Source organism: Columba livia, chromosome 10 (assembly GCF_036013475.1).
Source record: "Columba livia isolate bColLiv1 breed racing homer chromosome 10, bColLiv1.pat.W.v2, whole genome shotgun sequence".
Classification (NCBI taxonomy): Eukaryota; Metazoa; Chordata; class Aves; order Columbiformes; family Columbidae; genus Columba; species Columba livia.
This window is the reverse complement of record NC_088611.1, coordinates 6248946-6266025: the sequence shown is the minus strand read 5'-3', so window position 1 is coordinate 6266025 and position 17080 is coordinate 6248946. Positions and strand designations below refer to the sequence as shown.

Sequence of the window (17080 nt, the reverse complement as noted above, 5' to 3'; positions counted from 1 at the left end):
TTTTCCTAAATTAAGTCTTTCAGACTCACATGCACCTTCCTTACCACGGGTCTGTCCACAAGGCCCCCTTTTGTCATTCAAGACAAAACAACCCTTCTGTAGTACCCCAGAGAATAAGATTTCAAGTGCCCCCACACAGCTTCTGACTTTGTAGGCCAGGTTATTCCTGCAATAGCAGGACACAAGAAGGGTGATGGCAGAAGAGAAAATAGTATGAATTAGTGTGAATTCTAACCTACAGAAAGTGGGATGCCTCACCATGGAGCCTAGAGATCTACAAGGGCATTGAACATTCTTCTAGATGCTGCTGCTAAACACAAAAACAGAGATAAAGGAATCAAAAGAAAATAAATAGAATGGAAAAAAAAATTGAAACAAAATGGAAAATACTCCACACTCCTCACTGGGGAGCTGCTGGGAAATGTACTTGAAACAAGGATATTTATGCTGTTGCGAAACAATTTGATGAGATTTTACATGTTTTTTCTATAAAATTATCCTGGGAACCTATGGACCTGTCCTGCCAGATGCTAAGCTCCCATCACATGTACTGAAAATAACAGAAGATGCTAAGTATATTCCTTTCAGACTACTACTTTCCTATTCAGTGCTGAATATAAATACAAAATTAATCTGATCTAAAACTCAAGCAGCTCCTTTCAACTTTATTTTTAGTTCCTCAGTTTAGACTACACACATACCCACACACAAGCAGAGAAGATACCTTGCAGTCCTGAAGTTTAATTATGGATGTTATTCTGCACCTAACTAACTAAACGTAAATGGAAAAAGGAATTTTGGGGAGGACAATTTCATAACGTGCAACCATCTAAATAGGAAGAACTTTTCAATGAACGTTTAAACAAAGACTCACAGACTTACCCTCTGACTCTGGCAGTCAGCTGTGGGAGCGAAGCACGCTGCTAAGAAGAAAAACAGCAATCCAGGAGGGTGCATTTTCATGCTTTTACAGGCAGGACCCTTTCCACAAAAGGGGTAGCAATAGAGGCTGCAATTTCTGTAAAATAAGACCGCCTACTAAGAATCAGATCCAAGACAAACCAGAGGTTAAAAGTAAACAGGGAGAGAGCATTTTCGCACTGTGCTCTTTGGCTGCAAAGCCTTCAGAAGTGGATTTGCTACTTCCAGCGTTATGTCTGAATCAATATGACCAGTTTTTTCTTTCTTTTCTTTTTTAAAATGCACAAGCAGAACTCCTGAGTAAAAGGTTTACTCAAAACAGGAACATCTACGGATTTCCTCTTACATATCAGTTCAAAACAGAAGGAAGGAAATCCTTAGTTTTCAACTAATTGGAATGAAAAGCAGTTAACTGTATGCTTAACTGAAGGCAAATCCTATCGGCAAACTTAAGTACCATGAATTCATGAAGGGTAAATTAATTTCCTTTTACCACTAATGTTAACATGTCCACACCACCTCAAACAAAAGGTAGACCTGACCATTACCTATCCCAAAGTATGCATGAACAAAGCAATGCGAGTGATGTGCTGTGCTTCAGAGCAATAATGTAAGCACAGCCCTCCAATCAATCAAGCACTTTGGGTAGGCTTTGATATTTATTTAAAGTATTTGAGTTTCTCAGCAAGCAAAACATCACATTTTGCAGGTGCTATGGCAGCAGTGGCAAAATACATCATTTTCCAAACACTCTGCTGACAGCTTGATGAATGCAAGGAGCACTTCCATTGCACTCAGAATAGGAAACTCCCAAAACGGGATTAAAAAAATACATGCTAGCCTGAGGTATGGCCTGCAATCAAATTTCTCATTTTGAACATTACAAACAACCAAGAATTGATTATTGTCAGATTTTATATGGAATTCGTTTCTTTATGCTCTACTGAGCAGCCTAAAGACTGCTGCTGTTGGTAACAAATCCTACTAGGCAATGAGGTATCTTCTCATTTTTGAGCCATTAATACTACATGAAGGTGTCTAAATGAAACCAGCACAGGAAACTGCTCTTGTGCTTATATAAATATTTGAGAGCATTAATATTCTTTTGTCTCCCCTCCTGCCAACTGCACATACTAACATATAAAGTATATTAGAACTGCTATACTTACTAGTGCTGTTAATTGTCCTTTAGCTCTTCCTCCATCGCCCAGACAGCATGAAGAATAGCAAAGCACTATTATATATCCACGAACAGGAAGCAGATAAGGCACACACCATCCACAGCGACCCATGTGAGAGGCACCAGCCCACAGCTCAATCTGACGACTCAATCCGCTTGTCCTGCTCCAGGACAACTGCAGCCCTGGTAAAGCCACTCTGGCAAGGTCAGAGGGCTCGCACAGCTCTGGAAACCATTTGGTACCCTGCAGATCTGTGAAAGCAGGCAGAAGCAACATAGCTTGGACCAGTACTGGTGGGATAGCAGTCGCAAAGGGATAGTGTGGACATTCTTGTAGAGGGGGACATTAGTATGGAAGCTGTACAATGCTTTGTTTACCTACAGTCATGGTGCTAGATTGCCCATGTAAGCAGAAAAATGAACCTGCTCCTCTGCTCCATGCTACCTGTTAGGCGTACACAGCTAGAACAGGCAGCCCAGAAGGATGCTGAGCACTTGTTGATGGTCTTCTGAGCCCTGGTTATATGACATACGGATTAAGTTGCCAGTACTGGGCATCCGCAGACAGCTGATAAGCTTTTAAGATTGAAATAGCTTACCCTGAGGCGCTGAAGAGGCAGGGGGATCTTTTAATGAACCTTCAGACCATTTTCCAAATGGTTAAACACTGAAAACGGACAGGGGAAAAAGGACGCATGAAGACTGATTCTGAGGCTTTCCAGTGCTGCTTATCATCACTGCATCTGAACTACTGAAAGGAAACTAGGAAAGAAAGGGAAAGAAAGGCTCAGTAAAATTCCTGTCTGAATGAAATAAATCAGATTCACAGTAACATCAAAAGATTCACAGCCAGTTTTCTTATCTGACCATAACTCATTTAAAGACAAGCAATGCAACAGCAATATACAGGCTAAAATTGCAAACACTGAGTACTGCCCCTGTACAGTAGCAGAGCATAAACTGAAAAATGAAAAGGTCATCTGTCATCAGATGCTGCCTTCCTGATCAAGCAGCGCAGGCAGCGTGTTTCAGTCACTGCGTATGAACTGCTATGAGGGAATGGGAACTTACTTTGCTGGTCACTGCTGCTGGATCTGGAACACCAAAACCTGCATCAACTTCAGATCTGCGTGATTCTGGGCATTAGTAAGAAGGTGAAGTACCAACTGCCTTCAAATTAATGGGTGGCCAAGAGCCATTAATAATGCTCAGTGCACAGCAGAAAGAAGCCAACGTGGTCACAGTGGCAGGATAACCAAAGGTGGCTACAATGACACGGAAACAGGGAGCAAAACTGGCTGAAACGAACACAAACTACTGTTCCACTTACACTGTTCCCATTCTCTTCTGATAGATAGATTCCTCCTAGGCAGATGGATGGATTTTCTCATGGGTGACATCAATAAAACGCTTATCCCTCAGAGGCAAAATGCATTGGATCAATTTTTTTATTCCACTGTTTTGTCCAACAGCCTTTACAATTGTCGATAAATTAAAAAAAACAGTTCCCTCACTCATTTCTATATGAGACCAGACCATATACATACGCATCTGCACAAAACATTTAAATCCCCCAAAGTCCCACAAAGCAAGATCCTGAGATCTGTCAGAGCATTCAATATCTGATTGCTCCTAAAATGTCAAGAATTTACAGATTAAATACCCAGTGGTGCATTAGGAATGAATCCATGGGACTTGCTATGTCACCAGCAATTAAAGGAATACATGAGACAGAAAAACTGGGAAAAAACCCCACCTTCATCAAAGGGAAAATTTATAGGCAAGACTTCTAAGGGTCTGGTAACATAGCATGCAAATGGTCCTGTGCAGGCAGGGTAGAAGGGTTTCTTTCGCATCCTAGTCAATGTTTGACTGAAACAGGATTGTGCAAATCCAATTTTAAAACATACAGTAGGAGTTTTCAACTGTCAGTGTGTTTATCTGTGAGCTTTAGCACGTGGGCTTTATTTGTTTTGGAAAGCATGGAGGTTGAATTATCAGTCAAGTGTCTCCTGCCCACACAGCAAAGGTGGCTGGTTTAGCAGTTGAAGTCACAGATATGGGTCTCAGAAGCATCATCTTCAAATTCTGGCCCCGATACAGGCAACTACTACAAACTAAGAGTATTTTACTCTGTAGTCTGAGTCTCCCAAATCATCAGCAGATTGTCAGCAAGCAGCATTGGTACTCAGGATTTTTTCCTCACTCAGTCTTTTTGTTTCATGCATTGATGAAAGTTTGGTTCCTCTAAAGTAACTTATCTAAGACTTGGTACTTTTATTTGTGAACACAAACATTGAGTTGAGAAACTGCTGGTGAAAACTACTCAAGCTGTTCCATAGAAAAAAAAATAGTCGCCTGGGTAAAGGAAAAGGACACATCTACGAACCCTTCCAGCCTCCCTGCCTGTGTCATGCTGCATTTTAAAATGCTGGGTCACCAGCCCTCCTCTGTGAAGTGTGCGCAGCCCTGGCTAGCTTGGGCAATTTCCTGCTATTGAAATATTTTGTTTAAGCAATCTTTACAGAAATTACGGAGCCAAGACAAATTATTTACCACCCAGTACGCCATGCCACACAGCCTCTGTGGGAGTGGAGCATTTGATTACATCCACAGTAAGAAACAGACTCTCATTCCACTCTTCTGGGAAAGAACATGAAGTCTCTTTGCTCTGAGTTGTGTGTTGGACGGCTGTGGCTCTACAGAGGTACCAGCAAGGGATTACACAGGTCAAGTCAGAAGTGCTGGTGTGTAGGAAGAGAGCCAGCTCTACCATACGTACTGAACACACCCCTGAGGCTGCTGGTGCAGAGGCTGGGAGACAATTCTATCTTTCCTTTTTTCTTAGCAACCTAGAAGGAACAGGAATTTAAATGCAAAAAACCTGAAAGGTCACACAACAAGTAGGAGACTGTTATCTCACTCTCTCACACATCCAGTGATCCGATGCTAAGCAGACAGGTAGAGAGAGATGACTGAGCACAAGGTTGTGGTGCAATTCAGGAAGAAATTATCACAGCTGCTCACATCCTGTTAGTTCAAAACTTCGAAAGGGCAGAAATACAGATGTCTGTACATAAATGCTGTACATCCTGGCCTATTTATTGCTAATGACTCCCAGTTCCTTTACATATGCTCTTGCAGCAAAAGCCAGCTACATATTCCCATCTCTTGGTCTTTCTTTTGTACCTTTTCCATCTATTAAGCAGTGCCCCGCAATTGTACTGTCAGGCACTAAATTCCTCGCAGATATTCAGTATGAATTGGATGTCTGAGTAAAACTGTTTGAACAAACAGGCAGAGCTATCGAAACTCAGCACCTGCTCACATCAGCACAACTGTTTTCCCACAGTGGTGCTGCTTACCGTTCATCCATTGTTATCCATAAGGGACAGAAAGAGCCTATAATGTGTTTGACTTAAGCTATCGCAGTTTGCCAAGGAGTGCACTGAAGCACTTGCCCACGAATAGCAGGACAGAGACAAGAGTTGGGATCCCAGCATTTTCAACAACTTCAGAGATGCTGGGAGTTCTCATCATCCCCTCTCAGAGGCCTTAAGTTTCAAAGCATGAGGGCCTAATGAACAGCTTATCAACACCAGCTATTACTCTTTATGTACCTATTCACTTTTTTTTTTTTTTGCAGTGTTGGCCACAGCCTTTCTTTAGCACCCTCTTATTCTTATGAGTTTCATATCCTCCCTTTTTCCACATCAGCTTTTAGCTTACTAAGTTACTAAATGCCTTTCATCATCGGGTAAACAGCAGGAAACAGCAGTCTGCAGTCTGTCTGCTAAGCCACAACTTCACGCTGTTCCTCATGTTGCTGCTTCTCCGCCTAAGATTTGGTATGTTTGAAGATTAATACCACAGAGGTAAAACTTTTTGACCAGAGAGATTCACACAGGAAGCAGGGGTATTTTGTGTTGCTTGACTCCTTATCTAAGCTGACAAGAACAGGAAGACAAGTCAGAGGGGCTGATGTAAACCCGTCACTGTTCAGTGCACACACAGCCAGGCAGATGACAGCGCTGTGGACACAGGACAGACAGGATGCAGCCACGCTCCCGCTTCTCTTGCAAAGCAAAACACAGTCTAGCTCAGGTCAGCACCTCATTTACCTTCCTTCCTAATGAAATTCATTTACAATTTTTCAATTGTAAAGTTTTAAAGGAAAGTTTTAAAACATTTGGGTAGATCCTCAGCAGATGACACTGCAGGTGACGGCCTGGGTCCTCCTGGCACACACCTACATCAGCTGCACGGCCAGACCGGGCAAGTCTCGGATGGTTTAGGAGATACTTTCCTGAGCGAGGTCTCCCCACCTGCCCAGACACGCATCTGGACATAATTTTAGCTACTTAGATACTGTCTTAATGCTGAACAAGGGTTGGAAGCTGTGAAAGATTTGAGTATAAAGGGCTTCATAGCACTCTTGCAAAATGAGGGGTAGAAATCATGACTTTTATTTGACCACAACTGCTGACAAAACTACTTCATTTCGCAGAATTTCTGCAGAAACATTGTGGAAAGCTGAGAAATCTCTACGAAATGAAACAATCATAACCTTCAAGATTAAGGATTGTGCATTTTCAATGAACACTCATTTAAATAAATGCCTATATTTAGAAATAAAAGATTATATTAGAATTAGACAAAGACAACAGGCTGGTGTTGAGGAATGACAAAAAATTTTTCAGCTTAACATTGCACTTAAATGAACAGAAATTGGTACCCACAAAGTACTGTAACACCAGCAGGTTTTAATATGGGCAGGGGATGAGATATCTGGTGGCAGAAAAGGGAGAATTCTTGGTTTTGCTTTGGTTGGGTTTGTTGTTTGTTTCTTTTTTTTCCAGGTAAAAATGAAAAAGAGCTAAAGTGTGAGGGAAAAACTTTGCCAGGTAAGGCATAGACTGTGCAAAGTGAAGTACAAAACATTTTTCTGTTGAAAAATGCCCTGAAGTAAACAATTCTCATGGCACCATAGAAGAGATACTAAACTGAAGAATCAAGAAATACTGCAGTATGTATCTTAAAAGTTATTGAACATTTTGTTAAATCTTAAGATGTGATCAGTGTTTATAAAGATCTTACAGGAGAAAAGAGAGTCTCTGAAAAGAGACTTTGACAGTTCAACTATGTAACAAGCAGAGGGTTTTCCTCACTTGTTATAATATACAGTTCCATTGTATGCGCTAGTGTACTGAAATACATTTGAGCAGTTGGGTTTTACAAACCATGCTTAAAAACAGAACTCAGGTCTATCTCAAGCACAAAGCAACCCCCAGGACAGGCCTTACAAATAAAACAGAAGCAGGGTTGACTTATCCAGAAACAATGACAAGTATAATGCCCAGTATAAAAGGCCATGATATTTCATGTTGGCTCAAACCCTAGGCATTTCCAAAGGACTCATTACAGATTCCCTCTGCATTCACTTAAACCAATAACTGTATTTGTAAATGACTTGTTCATTTGCTAAGGTCTCAAATGCTGGCAGATCAGACTATTCAAGTTGCCACAGGCTCCTCTTAAGTGTTAACCTATGAGAATTACAAATTAGTGATTAACAGACTTACTTTGGAGAGAACTAATGAAGACTTGAACTTTTAATTATTTTATCCCTAGGATTTTTGTTTTAGAAGTTACGCGTTTTTTTCTACCTAATAACAAAATTAAGCTTAAATGAAAACATAAGTATCCTTGAGACTTCAGGTAATAGAAGAGCTCTGAAGTACAGGAAAATTTAGTTTTCCCCTAGAGACTACAGTACCTACCTTAACTGTTCAGTTCGGTCTAAGCTTGAGAGGGGCTCACAGTTTCCTCTGCTAAACTGTAACCAGAGCAGCACGCAGGTAAAGCTCCTCACCTCTTTGGTTGTTCAGGGAACTCCACTGCATCCTGCAGTACAACTTTGACTTTGGCTGCCTGTGTCTTTGTCATCCTTGCACTGACTGCCACATTCCTGGACTCTGAATCCTAAAGAGCAGAGCCAAGCTCCCCATCGGCATGAAATAACCCTCCACAGAACCACCAAATTTCCAGTGTCACCGTGGACTCGCCATTCTCAGAGAAAACTCAAAACTTGTTTGGCCCAGGCTCTGAGCAATCTGTCTGAAGCCTGCCTTGCTTTGAGCTTGACTGTTGGACCTCCAGAGGTCTCTTCCAACCTGAATTTTTGTGTGGTTTTTTTTAAGGAGCATCAGCTGGTACATATGTATCAAAACTGTCCTTCCTTTCTTAATCCCGGTGGACACAGAACAGTCTTTTTTCAAAGTCTCAGTATTTGTCTTCATAACAGTGAGTAGGGATTTTACTGTCATGGGGGAGGCTAAAACCTCTTGGGCATTGTAATATTCAAGTTAAAGATGATAGCTTGAAAAGCAAATCCCTAACATCTCATAGAGAAGCAAAAGTACTCGAAATAAATCCTCAAATTGTGTTTAGAAGCTGCAGATCCTCAGTTTCCATGACTCAGCTCTATTTCTGGACCAGTACGAGCTTGCCTGTGTAGAACAAACTATTTTCTTCTTTCATCTTGCTGCATATTTCATACTTTACAACACACTCTAGGAACATAATATGTGCTGCTGCACTGCCATATGGTATCCTGCAAACACAAGATAAACTTGAACAAAGACAAGGCCAAAATAAAACTGTCAAATTACACTTTATTTGTATTGACAAAATAGGCAAAAGAAAGACTTCATGTTCAGAGATACAAATTCATTATTTGCTGACAAAATGCTCATACCCATGTTGGGTGTTTCCCATTTCAGAATAATACTGAGTGGATCTTTAACAGGCAATTCTTTTTTATCCTAGGATAAGGAAAAAGAATGCCCATGAAACTAATTTCATATGAAATTTGTCACCTGCTTGTTGCTCAAATTTTCCTGCTAAGTTCATGATTGGCAGCAAATAATTACATTTGGCCTCAAAGAAAAACATATGTAGAACTGTAAGATCATTAAATAATAAGCATTAGCAGCATACCCAAAATACTTCTTGTACAAAGAACATTGCACTTGAACATACACAAGCATTTACCCTTATTTACACATTAGAGTTTGTATAGAACAGCAAGACTGATATATACAGAAAAATAGCAGAAACCTTAACAGCCCTAGACAGCGTATCTTGTGTTGACTCCTTAATTTTTTCCATACAGTTTCCCAGGATGTCTCATGATTTTTTTAACTATATACTATTGCATAAAAAATAGACTTTACAAGAAGTTCAGTCCCCAGTTAACACTTCAGAATATTTCTATGTACTATTAAATGTTCACTGCACTAGGGAGTAAGGGAGTCCAGGTCAGCTCCTTATTTTAATAAAACAGAACTTGCGCTATCTAAACACTGTGCTTTACCTTATAGTAGACACTGAAATCACTTAGCTGTGCAATAATTACCCAGTGAGTTCCAAAGGCAGTTCCCTACCACACAGGATCTCCCACTGTCTTGCAAGCAGCGAAATTAATTTCTCCCTGCTTTCTGCGCTTGGGATGAAGATGTACCACTGGATCTCTCTGCTCCTGCTGCCTTCTTGTTTAGCATTTCCCTTTGGGGCACTATCATCGTCTCCAAAGTGATCCAGTGTTAAATTCTGCATCAGATCCTGATTCTGAACATCATCAAACACAAATGTAAGTGCCTGTGGATATGTCTGATAACCCATAAGTACTCTATCTAAATCCCGGATTCGTCTTCCATCTGCAAGCTGATACTTATCTCTCTTTGGCGGTTCCTTAGCAAATTCAGGTAGTGGGTAACTGATATAATCTTCATCAAAGAGGAACAAATCAGAGCTGGTTAATATAAGTGTTTTAGGCTGAAGCAAACTAGTGTTTTGAGCAGACCCTTCAACATGATTTACTTGAAAAGCCAACACATACAGAAGGATGTTGAGGGACGGAAGATTAGTCAAACCATCCATTTTCTCTGCCACCAGAAAGGCAAGGTCCCCAATTTCCTCTTCATTTGGATAAATAAATTTTACTCTGCTAGAGTGAATCAGTTCATAATTCTCCATTTTTCCTGCAATAAACATACATTCATTATACTTCCAGTTAGTACTATGCAATACTTTCTTAACACATTAGGATAAGCAACAAACTTTGACAGCTGCAAGAATTCAAGTTTTATATCTATTTATACATAGTTTCACTTATTTACAATACTAGAATAATTTTCTTTGGGTTGCAGATCTCTACTGGAGTCTCTCTTGTAGTACCAATATACTTTTCTGCAAATTTCTAACCACATAACTGGTTCAGGGTGATGGCAGAAGAGGCAGAAGGAAATACAGCTGGATCCTCAAATCAGAGGTTATTCACCTCCCTACAAGCTGACCTCCTCCCCAGTTCAGATAAGGCTTTACGTGAGGTAAAGTCTGGCAGTTTGGTTAAGGTATTAACTAGGAAACACTTGATGCATAAATTTCCCTCAGAAGAGTTTTTATCAGTATGCTTTAGATGATGCCTAACTAACTCATGATGTAGAAAAGACCACTTACCCGTGTTTTTACTCCCAAATTCGGAGTAGAAGTCTTTATCTACTGGCTCAGGTGAAGGTGTGCGCGCAAGCAGTGACAGAACTGCCATGAGCTGCTGTATGAAGGTGTGAGTGTTGTAACTGTCTCTTGTCAGGCAAGTGACTATATGATCTGCAGAATGTCCTGAAGAGAAGACAGAACATAAACAATTTACACATCTGTATGTGGCATCATCATAATTTCTTCACCCCAACATGCAACTGACTCCAAATAAAAACTTCTTGCAAGGATTATTTCTCCTGAAAACATGCATCATTATTCAGAAAGCTTTCAAATCCTTGGAAAATAATATTACAATCCTTACAAATGCCTCAAAAAATGAAGAATGTAATTTCTCAATTTAAAATACAACGTAGACTTACAACCTAACTGTTCAACTCTTGCTGTACAAATTCATCCTTATCATCTTATTGTTACTATTTATCTTATAGAAAAAAGTGCCTTCAGTTTTCTTTGTGAATTTGTTATACGTCAGGTCACTTCATATCATTTCCAGAAGGCAGATTTCCTTCCCTGCCCACCAGTGAGGCCTCAACACAACAAGAGAACGCTGTAGAACACAGGAATGTCTAGCTCACATGCAGTGGGACTCTGAGGTGAAACACCAATCCCAAACTTTACTCATGTTATTTCCATTAAGTTTTAAGTTGACACCATTACCTTTTGTAAATTTTACAGCTCTATTTTCCATCCAGAAGTCAACCATCAACTATGCATTTTGCAACATGCGCAGTACCATGATCTTACTCTTTACTGCAAGCCAAAACCTCAGAACAACAAGTCTTTAGATTTTCCTTTTAATGTGTCTTTAAGATAGGACAATTTTCAAAAACACTGGTGGGACAAATTAATTCACTGATATTAAGCTTCCCAGTTACCTCAATTACAAGATGTTGCAAGACTATTATCAGCCTATTGGTACAGCATCACTAGTGTTACACTAACTCAATTTCTTTTAAGAAGCAACAAAATAATATACTCTTCCATGTCACCAATAAAATAAAGAGCAGAATTAATCTAAGACTAAACAGACAAAATAGAACTGGAAAAACTTAAAGCACAAGACGTACTCACCAGTAATTCGGAAGTATTGGTCAAACAGGCCAACATTTACTGACTGCAGGTCATTAAGTTTTAGCACAAAGCAGCAAGAGAGGTGGAAAGAGCTATTTTCACAATCTGAGTTTTCTTTGTTCCAAAAATCTGATGAAAAAGGACATATGATAAAGTCAACAGTAAAAAGAATTATTCTTCTTCTTTCCATAAGCATAATTTTTATATTCAAATCTTAGACCTATATCACATCTGAAGGAAGAAATTAGGAAGAAGGTAGGAATAGTGGCTAATGATTTCTCAAGCAAATACAACCAAATCTCCTCCTTATGGCAGCTTTTTCAGGAAACACTGCTGATATCTCAGATTTAAATCAGCAGATGCATTAACAAGTGACTTGGATGAATTGAACATACACCATGAGCTGCTTCACCTTTCATCTGCTATTTTGGTTAAAGGGTCTTTAGCTGTCTGGATATTGCTAGGGACCATGAAATGACATCTGACAAAAGCATGGGCACAAGAGAACAGGGAAAGGTCTATTTGAGAAGGGAGGGTCCAAGAGTATTGACCAAAACTGGTATTTAAACTGAAGACAAACACACAGACAGAGATTAAGTTGATAACATTATTAAAAGATGGAAATAGCTATCTTACCCGACTGATGCTCATCAGCATGGATGAAAGAATCATCCAACAGAAAGTAAATGGCTTTTGTTGAGAGAAGCACACAAGCCATCACTTCCACGTTGGGAGTCTTGTAAAACAGAACTGAAGACCACATGAGATGTCTCAACTCTTCATTTTCCACCTAGGATGTAAATTGGATTTCATAAATCACTTGCACACTTTGATATTTCAGATAGCTTCACCATCTTAGAGGCAACTTTAGACTACAAAAAAACCCCACAATTTGAAAATCTGAACATGCTATAGTCAAAGAACAGACATTCACCTCCAAACTGCTATTGTAACTGCAGCAGCTTTGAGGCAAACACAGGAGCGGTCTACTAAAAATGCCATTTGTTTATGTAAGAAAACTCTTTTTCTGCTGTGGTCTAATTATTCCTTATTTTCTGACAAAGACTAGAAAAGCTTTTTAGAAAAACATCTAGTGCACAAGAAAAGACTTTCTAGGACAGACACCGCAGACAAAATTTTAATCAAGAGCTGAAAAGTGCCTCCAAGCCTCAGCAAATCTATTGAGCCTTCAGATGCTACTGAAGAGTTGGCTACAAAGATCCTTGAGAGAGGACAGAAGCACAGCTTGTCACTACAGCTGCTGTTCTGCCCGGCATCTTCCCAGCTTCTCACTTGCTGAGCTTACTGTGGATCCTCAGATGAGTCACCTGCTTTATCAGCTTCTCCTGGTGTAAAAAAAGCACAACTTCTTACTTGTGTCTACCCAAAAGCTTTGGAAGTGAGGTAAGGGAATAATAAAAAAAAGCTTCTGTTTCTCAATAAGCTTTTTCATTGACATTTGTACTTGGACCACAATGACTAATCCCTCAAAAAGCCACATTACGAATTTTACGTAAGATTGGTACTTTTAAAGTTGTCATTCCCTACACACTATGAATCTGTCTTTCAGAAATTAGGTTTATTTGCTTGTTTCTGGAGTACTGACAGACATGCACATGTGCTGTATTCATGCACCCATATTACACAAAAGAGTTGGGACACAGATTTAGCTAGATACCATCACAAAATTATTTCACTCCAGTAATTTCCTTTCCTTTTGCCACTTTAAAGAAAATGAGAGAAACATTATTGGAGTAACCATCTTCAAGACATACACTAACATATATTCCTGTTCTGCATCAAGGATTCTGAAGACAAATTATGCCTGGCAGAATCCCAGTTGCTGTAGCCAGGAATCAGGTTTTTGACCAAAATGCTTCCAGGTTTTGCAGAGCATAAGTCTTGTTTTTCAGTTTGATCAGGAAAGTTCTTTTTAAAATACTGTCTAGTACTGAAAGGTCACAAGGCATCTTTTCATACCCCTGGGTTAGGCACAATACCTCTGCAATGTTGCCATGGAAAAACTCAACCAGAGCATTTCCCTTCAGCCCAGCCACATACTGCAGAGATGCAGAAACATGAAGGTGAACAGGAATCTGGTTATCTTCTGTTATCTTCTGCATAAGAAATTCAGATGGATATAAAGATGACAGCGTCAGGTGAGGTTTGCAAAAGCTAGAAGAGATCCAGAAAAAGCATCATCAACATTTAAGAAATATGCAGCTCTTCCCCTACAAGAATTAAAAAATTAGGAACAGGCAACTTCTCTTCTTAATAGTTTAAATTACTTCTCATGAGCACAGCTGTCAATCTGCCTTGACCTCAGCCTGCAAGCACATGAAATAGAAAGTCTCCTTCCATTAGAAAAGACAGGGTGTTTCAAAAAGATGGACCCAACTTCAAAGCTATATATTTCACAACAGCAACATGTTACAATTACACAAAAAATTATCTAGCAGTAATCTAGCATCCAGCAGTTATCATTTGAAACTCTATGCCCCGTCTTTTCAAGTGGTAAGAATTTCATTCATGGGCAGTTTGTGGTTGTAGACACAGTGATTTCAATTTGGGTCCATCTTTTTGAAAGACCCTGTACATTTTACATTACAATGATAAAACTAACCGGAAAAAGGTAGACAGGTACAGTCCAGGCTAACCATTCACACATACTACAGACTACCAGAATGAAAAAGTACTTCATCAACACTACAGGCCAAAACCAATTACAATGACAACTGCAAATGCACTGGCTAGGCCACATTAACTTCAGCGCAGTGCAACAGACTGGGGAAGATTTATGGGAATTGTTACCTTGCTGACTGACCATGTCTGTTTGCCTCCACAACGTGGTTTCTTACAGCATCTGGTTTGCTTGAAGCTTTGAAAATAATAATAGTCTTCACATCCTGCAGGAGTGTCCTTAAAAGACTGTAGATTCTTAGGAAGTGGAATTTCTCATGAGGTAGAATGAACACTGCTGTAACAAATCTGTATCCAACAAGCAACTCCAGCACATGCCCATCCGAAAATGAACCCTTCTGCTGGGTGGATCCGTGAGTTGGATGCAGCACAAGAGATGCTAACGGAATCCTATTCAGCTTAAAAACACTTCCCAACTCTTCTGTGCCCACCCATTTACCTGGCAGTAAACTGAAATCCACCTTTACTATGTACAAATGCTGGGGTGTTAGAAATATCCAACATGGATGGACCACACAGGGACCCTGGTCAGAAGATTTATACACTGAAGAATAAAGTGCAGAGCACAAAACATTTTTTGATCGTTCTTTGCTATTGCCAGCTGACTCTGGCCGATGAAAGATTTTCTGAACATTGGTTTTATTCCCACAAACAAGATATGTTGGGAAACAACCTTTTATTTCGACATCTTCTGCCGAAATGCAATTCAATTCCATAAGCTGACCGAGAAATGTCTGGAGGTTTGCTTTTCCACAGTACAACGTGGAGCTTGGTAACACTGACATGTGGTGTTGAGAGTAACATGTGTGTAAACAGGAATAAAAGTCTTGAAGATTCTGGAAGTCCGAAACAATAAACAAGCAGTTGTCACTGGTTTTCACCTTCAGTGTTAAACAGATTTCTGGCAGGAGAAAGCCAAATTCTGTTAGATCAGTATATGGAAAACACAGCATTAATTTCAAGGCAGAGGGGATGTGCTGACATTTTCCTCTCAATTCCTGATGAGGAATCTCAAACACAGCTAGCATATCATCAGTCAAAACCAAACAGGAAGCGAACTGCCTGAGTCCCTTATGAATGTGAATAGAAAAACTCCAGAGAATTTTGACTATGTCAACACTCTCCACTGGGATGCTGTCAGATGACCGAGTAGTGCTGAACTCACAGGTCTGATCTCCTTCATGAAGTCCCATTTCAAAATACCCATCTTCTTTGTCTGTGGTTCTGGAGTCACCCAGAGGGCTTTCCTTGTTCTCTGCGAAGGAGGGGGGGGATCTCTGCACAGTCTGCACTATCAAGGCAGAAAGGTGCTGGACAAAATCTTGGTTTGTGGCAGTGTATGACATACAATTAAAAGGCAAGATGACTGTGTTACAGGGGTCAGGCACTGCACAGTGTTCTTCCTCTGAATGATCCGAACTTCAAAAGAGGTAAAAAAACACAGTGAGTACAAGCTTGAGTTTAAAAACAGTCATAGCTACCTACAATTCACGGTGCTGCTTTTCAGAACTTTGGGGGTTACTCTTGTTACTACAGTTAAGTCAGTGTAATTTTGTAAAACATCTTCATACTGCACACAGCCACTGATTCTAAAGGCTTGTGGCATGTAATTCTATAGAATGTAAAACCTAAAAAGTTTAACTTATCTTTCATTTCCCAACCCTAGTAAGTATATCCTTATGAGTCAAAGCACTTTTCAATACAGCTATTGCTGGTTTTCAAACGACCAACTGCATTCAAGGGTTCAAAGGTTAAAAACACTATACCGTGAAACTAATTCCAGTTAAAAAAACCCCACAGAGGCAGCATACAATGAACAAGACTGATTTGCCTTAAAGGCCAGGTTTAAAAATTCAGCATCCACTGTTATTATCCAAAAGCTAGCAAGGATTTCAATAAGAACTTGTATAACTGGCTTACCACGTATGATGACCGCTGCCATACTCTTCACATAAATCCAATAGAGAGGCAGGTGCCTAAGGAGAAGAAAACATTAGGAGGCTCTCAGCTACTTCCAGCTGCTGTCAGACTTCAGCATACATGAAAAACAAAGTTAATGTTGGCCTCCGCTTTTTAAAGTTGGCCAATGCACTGCAGAGTCCTGCCTGTTGTACTCACAGGCAGCTGAGCGGCTGTCCTTTGAGGATCCTCAAACACTACCAGTTTACTTCAGGTTGGGCATTCAGTTAAGGCAGGAAAACAATCAACTCTGCTGCTGACTTAGGAACAGATCCAACCTGTGACCCACAGACTTTCCAGCACACTACAAATGTTTACTGAAGTGAGGCAAAAAGCTAAAGGAACTTGACAAACACCAACTACGCTGGTAGCAAAGGAAGAGATTCCTCCAAGTCTTGCTGTCTCACTCCTTGAAGCCATGCATATGAAGAGTGTTTCCAAAACAACAAACGAAATCACAGTCCAGAAGTTAACAGCAGGAGTTTGAAGGAGACAAGTTAAGGCCTCTGGAAAAGGAGAATGATCTTCAACTCTAATAGCAAGAGAATTGCCTTCCAAAAACTAGTATCGTAATAAGCTAAGATAGAAGTCTTACACTCAGTATCTATGTGGATATTAAATGACATGATACAAATACTGTGTAAATGTTTTAAAGTCATGACAGTGACAACAATTCTCTGCAACTCT

At 40.0% G+C, this 17080-nt stretch overlaps 2 protein-coding genes across 5 annotated transcripts in view; both read right to left on the bottom strand.

Annotated features, from left to right (window-relative positions):
* Positions 1-2249, bottom strand: part of STAB1 (stabilin 1) — a 58687-nt gene extending 56438 nt beyond the window's left edge. Inside the window, exons 1-2 of one of the 2 annotated variants that reach the window (XM_065075109.1) lie at positions 2091-2249; positions 883-1018 (exon numbers count right to left, since the gene is read on the bottom strand). In XM_065075109.1, coding sequence (XP_064931181.1) covers positions 883-963 — 81 coding nt within the window. In that variant the 5' untranslated portion in view covers positions 964-1018; positions 2091-2249. Of the gene's footprint in view, positions 1-882; positions 1036-2090 lie in introns of both variants that reach the window. The other variant, XM_065075108.1, reaches the window with a different exon arrangement.
* Positions 2250-8755: 6506 nt separating this feature from the next.
* The window catches only part of NISCH (nischarin), a 31090-nt gene continuing 22765 nt past the window's right edge, over positions 8756-17080 (bottom strand). For 2 of the 3 annotated variants that reach the window (XR_010475054.1, XM_065075124.1), the window contains exons 15-21: positions 16355-16410; positions 14546-15853; positions 13735-13909; positions 12371-12524; positions 11735-11863; positions 10622-10783; positions 8756-10143 (exon numbers count right to left, since the gene is read on the bottom strand). Coding sequence is in view for 2 of the 3 variants with exons in the window: in XM_065075124.1 (XP_064931196.1) it covers positions 9515-10143; positions 10622-10783; positions 11735-11863; positions 12371-12524; positions 13735-13909; positions 14546-15853; positions 16355-16410 (2613 nt within the window). In the remaining variant the exon portion in view is untranslated. Of the gene's footprint in view, positions 10144-10621; positions 10784-11734; positions 11864-12370; positions 12525-13734; positions 13910-14545; positions 15854-16354; positions 16411-16465; positions 16900-17080 lie in introns of those variants that run through there. The other variant, XM_065075125.1, reaches the window with a different exon arrangement.